The following is a 5,251-nucleotide window of genomic DNA, read 5'->3' as shown; positions in this document are numbered from 1 at the left end:
TAGAGGCATTTCAGGCCTCCTGCAGATGTGGTTACTGACTCCCTAGTTCCAGCGTTCCCCTTGTCCCCATCTTTTACCTGTTTGGGCCATGAAACTTGCATGAGCAGGATAATGAGATGCCAGTCTTATTTTACTCGGCTTACAGGTAAAACATATCATAGGTGAGCATTAGTGGCAAAATGGGAGACTGAACTGGTGAGAGAGAGACATGCATTTTTTAGTTTTCAAACCGCTGGAATCTTGGTTTTGAACGGGAAAAAGGAGAACTGTAAATGAAAACTAAAGGCATATCAAGGTGACCGCAGCTTACAGGTAAATATTACTGTGCCCATGAAGATGCAAACACCCATGGATGAGATTCTCAACTGGTGCGAATCAGCATAGCTTTATTGATTTCCATGAGGATACTGTGAGTTATGTAGGCTCAAGATCTGCTTGTTAAAGCACCGAATGCACGCATGAACCAATGATGCCCATTTAAGACATTTAAATCTCATTATATTTCAGCTTGTACCTATGATTCGCATTAAACCCTGACAAGATAACATCATTCCTTCATTTGGGATTTTCATGCTTGCTTTCCTTAAGGGTGCTTTCATAGGTCTCACAGTTAACAGGATGGTAGCTCTTGAAGCAACACAATGATATTAAAAGGTAGGAAATTGGGGTATCACCTTTCAAACTCTTCCCTCTCCCTCCTTTGTTGCTCCTCCCGCTCTCGCTGCTCCCGGGCCAGCCGCCTCTTCTCAGCGAGCACTCGGGTTGCTTCTTCAGGGTCAGTTGTGCCTGCAGAAGTCTTACTAGGAACAGGGGGTGGAGAAGCAGCTGGTAGAGCTAGAGGCAAAGGTGGAGCAGCTGCTGGAAAGGAGATGAAGAAAAATTCATTACAACAAAATGCTGTCACATAGGTGACATCCTCACCTTTCCTTTCCCTCCATTTTATGAATGTGTATAATTAAATAAGCCTCCCTCAGGGAACAGGAAGTACCATCTCAAGTATCAGAGCTTTTGCTGTACTTTGTTTTCTGCTAAGATGGCTTTTTTCAAAGGTACCACAAAAGAAATAGAAATCATTAGCACCTCAGGGCCAGAGCCCTCCAGGGAATTTTTATACCAAGAGACCCAGAGGAGCAGCACTGTGGGGACTTCTGTGAGGGAAGAAGTCAGCTTTAAATTCTGCCCACAACCCAAAAGAAGCCAAGATGGTGGTAGATGTCTAGGACACCTGCTGGGACAGACCATTCCCAGTCTCACCTGATTGTACGGGGCCAGGTTCATCTCCTTTTGTAAGTGGCAGGGACTGTGGCAGTGTGAGATACCATGTCTCCACTCCAGGCAGACTGTCTACCGCTGCGGCCCTGAGCTGGGGTCCTGCTGACACTAACAGGTCCTGACTGGCTGAGAGAATGCCCCAGTGAAGAGGTTCAGGCTGCTGACAGATGTGCAGGCCCCACTCCAACTCGTGGTGCTTTACATAAAACACTGTGAGTTACAGCACCTTCCCAACCCAACCCAACCCAACCCAACCCAACCCAACCCAACAGATATTTCCCTGTTGGGTCGGGGGCGGGGAGGAAGATGTGGGAAATTGAGCCTGCCTGCAGGAACCTGAGGAGCCTGCCTGAAGCCAAGGGGCCACCCTCTTCCCCAGCCATGGCCCCTACCCCACAACTTCTAGCTGTCTGCAGGAAGGGAGGGGGGTTAGACGATGGGGAGGAAGCTGCCAGCTGGGTTTGCCTGGCCTCAGCTGGAAGGTGAGGGGGAATGCGAGGTGGGAAGGCTTCAATCCAGCAACCCCCCTCCAGCTTAGGCCAGCCAAACCCCAGGTGGCAGCTTGCTTGTCTTCTTCCCTTCCCTCCTGCATTCAGCCATGGGGGTAGGGTTGGGCTGCATCAATCCAGCCCTGATTGCAAGATAGATTTACATTAAGTAACACAAGTTCCCTAAGGTGCTCCAAAGTGGAGTGCCTTTACCTAATCCCTCATTTCATGAGGGTTACTTTAATGCATGGTCAGTCACTTTAAAAGCGTTCTGTAGCCATGTACGTGTGTCATGGCACAGCTTTAAAGCCCTTTCGGGGGGCTGATAGAACAATGAATGTAACTTCTGTCTGCACCCTCAGATGGCATCCTCCTTTTGCGCAACTGCTATTCCCTACTCTGTAGTTATCCCACATAAATGCCAAACCTGCAGGCTAGTGGCTCAAATATGCAACCAGTGGGATAAGAACTCAAGATCAAGCTTTGGCAGATGCATTGCATTTTTCACACTAGAACCTTAAAGCCCTTTGCAATCATTAATTCACTTGTAAAACACTTCTTTGGTAGATATAAATAAGGAAGAAAAGGCACAAACTATCCCGCTTCAGTTCACACTGCAAGTGACAGCTGGGAGTCCACCCCAAAGATCTTGCCTCCATCTTCTTTACCCTAATCAATACACAACATCCCCTTTTCTCATTCCAAAAAAAACAGTGACAGAATAGAAGCCCTGATGTGGACTGCTTGCTAGGTAAGGCACCTTCCTCTTCCTTGTGACATGCTGTCCCTCTTCCCATGCGCACCCTACCTCATTTTGAAAGCCAAAGTTCTGAGTTTGATCTTTAAATGCAGCACCAGTGCAGGAGCAGCACCTACATAAGCAGGTCCTACAGCACAACCCCTGACAGAACTGACAGTACTGATTTGTGTCATAACAACATTTACTATTCCAGTTAGGTATTCCCTAAGTAACATATTGGTTTCAAATTCCCACCGGTTTGTCAGGCTTATATACACCCGTCATTTCTTCCCACAAATTATAATAGAAATGGAATTGTTCTCATTCCTCTAGAGGCCAAGAGCACATTCGCCAGGGGCAGCTATCACTTCAGAAGCTAATGGGAAGAAGTGGTCTCAGACAAACAGCAGTGCTTCTGGCAGTGCAGCACAAGGAAGAGGCAGGACTGACAACTATGAAGCTTTGGGATCTGGGGGAGAGCTGTTTTTGTCTGCTTCCTCCCACCCTTACCAGATTCATTTTAAATGGGATGGGGGACAGGAGGAGATAGAAAAGAGAGAACAAGTCTTCTCCTCAATCTCTAATCACCCCTTAAATGAATCATTCAGAGGGTCTTCCTGGTCCCCACCCCAATTTTTGTGGAGAACCCATAGAGCTTTACCCCAAGTTCTACCTTACCCCTCCTCCTGCTTTGCCTGACGGCCTGCTCATTTGCAACCACAAAGCCAACTTTCAACTCTGGACTGCCTCCTCACTGAGCAGTTTGCTTTCCAGACCTGTTCCCTTCTATCCAAAGAAAGCCATGTGCCTGTCCTCACATCTGCTTCAGGACAACTATCTTATACATGACTAAAACAGTCCTATCACACAGTCAAACAGTGTGGATGGTCCTGGAAGGCCACTTACATCTACACTGAAATCCAAGAGTATCACTGCAGCTTGAGCAGACATTCCTGAGCTAATTTTATATTAGCCAATGCAGGGACTCTAGTGTCTGCGTAGCAGTTTAAGGTTTAGCACAAGCTGCAAAACTTACCTGTGACCCTGGGTACATATGCAGGTGGTTACCGTGCCCTGAGCTCCATGCAGTTGTGGTTATCTTGCAGCCAAAGTAAAAGCTAGCTCAGATATGACTACCTGAGCTGCACCTTTGGATTGAGGTACAGATGACCCCTTACAGAGCAGCAAGAGACCTTGTGCGTGTTTGCTTTATCTCGCATTGTTTTGGTTTTCAGAAATAACCTCATCCCTAAAGAAAGGGACTAGAATTCCACTGCTCTTGGAAATTTTATTTGATAGGATGGCTGGTGTGAGCTAGCCCCATCCCTTAAAGGGACTCTTTCTTTTTCTGACCCTCTTTTGTTGTTTCGTGCTGTGAATGCCACCTTCCTCACAACCACCACTTAGGCCCTGAACTTGAGCCTCTTGGTATAGCTGTCCCTACCTATAGAACTTCCCTGGACTGAATGGTTAGACTATTTTCCTACAGCTCTGGAGGTATGAATTTGAGTTTCACTTTGGACTTGTGCTGAAGGTTCCTGCCAGCTGACCCAGTTGTAAATAGGCACCTGGTTATTTGGGCTGGGAAGTAAAAGGCAGATGAGTACAAGACTGGCCACATCCCTTGAGTGCCCCTGATTGTAGAAACTGGTGCGTCTTCCCCATGCTAACCCACTAGGGTGTTTGGTGCAGGTGTACTTTGGACAAGAACTTCCCATCCAGGTTGTCCCTAAATCATGGTGATTGCTGGATAACATCTCAAGGGCTATTTACATCTTCACCTCTGGCTTTGCCATATGTAATCTTGCCTTGCTTGAATCTATTCAAAACGCTGTTGCAAAGAGGATTCTCCTGGCTCACTGCTTGGATCATATCACCCTTCCCTTTGTTTCTTCATTGCATCAAACACAAACTACTTCCTTTCATTTTCTAGTCCCTCCATGGCCTATTCCCACCATAATCTATCCTCTCTTCTATACAGTCAAGATCCCATCTCCTGTATCCACTCTGTCAAAGATGCCAGGGTCTTTCTGCTTATTTAATTTCCAAACAAGCATCATTATGGTGATCCGTGTGTGTGGCAAGAGCCCCCAGCAAACATCTACCAAGACTCCTAATAAATATCCTCCTAGTCCTTCTTTCAAACTATACTTTGTGGTGATGCCTACAAAAAATTCAGTAGTTATGGGGCAGTCTCTTACCTGCTTATCATGGCGACTGGCATTGCCTCCTGGGTTGTTGTTTTTTTTGTACACCTTTCTGGCTCTACTTCTTGTCTTATATTTAGGTTTTAAGTTTCATGTTCTAGGACCTGCCTTTTTATTTATTTTTTTATTCTTTGTTGTACTAGGGCTTAGCACAATGGTTCCTAGTACTAGACTAAGGCTTATAAAAGCTACAAATAACAAAAACAGATCAGCACCAGCTCTTCTCTTAAAGCAGAAGCAAAGCCCAGGTGCGCATCCTGAGGTTCACGCAGGGTTGTAAAGGTTTTAAGATTCTTCTCAGTGATAAACCTTTCAGACAACCTGGGGAGTACTGAGAGTTTGGGACGCACTTTGATGGAAGGAGAGAGGGCTTTACCCGCCTTTTATTTACATAATCAAAGAAAAGACAGATTCCAATGTAACTTCCAACATGGAAATCCATGATCCAAACAGCCATCCCATCCTAAAATGGATAAGGATACAAAACATGTGCAAGGTTTATACTATAATTTATATACCTAAATAATTATTGTCCTGAAAGAGCT

At 45.8% G+C, this 5,251-nt stretch overlaps 1 protein-coding gene across 5 annotated transcripts in view; it reads right to left on the bottom strand.

Moving 5' to 3' along the window:
* MAP7 (microtubule associated protein 7) overlaps window positions 1–5,251 on the bottom strand; it is a 206,507-nt gene that overhangs the window by 18,423 nt on the left and 182,833 nt on the right. For 4 of the 5 annotated variants that reach the window (XM_019527121.1, XM_019527123.1, XM_019527124.1 and 1 more), the window contains one exon: window positions 675–858. In XM_019527121.1, the coding sequence (XP_019382666.1) occupies window positions 675–858 (184 nt within the window). The remainder of the gene's footprint in view (window positions 1–674; window positions 859–5,251) is intronic. The other variant, XM_019527122.1, reaches the window with a different exon arrangement.

Source organism: Gavialis gangeticus, unplaced genomic scaffold (assembly GCF_001723915.1).
Source record: "Gavialis gangeticus isolate Ggan-Ray unplaced genomic scaffold, GavGan_comp1, whole genome shotgun sequence".
NCBI lineage: Eukaryota > Metazoa > Chordata > Crocodylia > Gavialidae > Gavialis > Gavialis gangeticus.
Note: the sequence above shows the minus strand (reverse complement) of the source record. Positions and strands in the feature narration are given on the sequence as shown.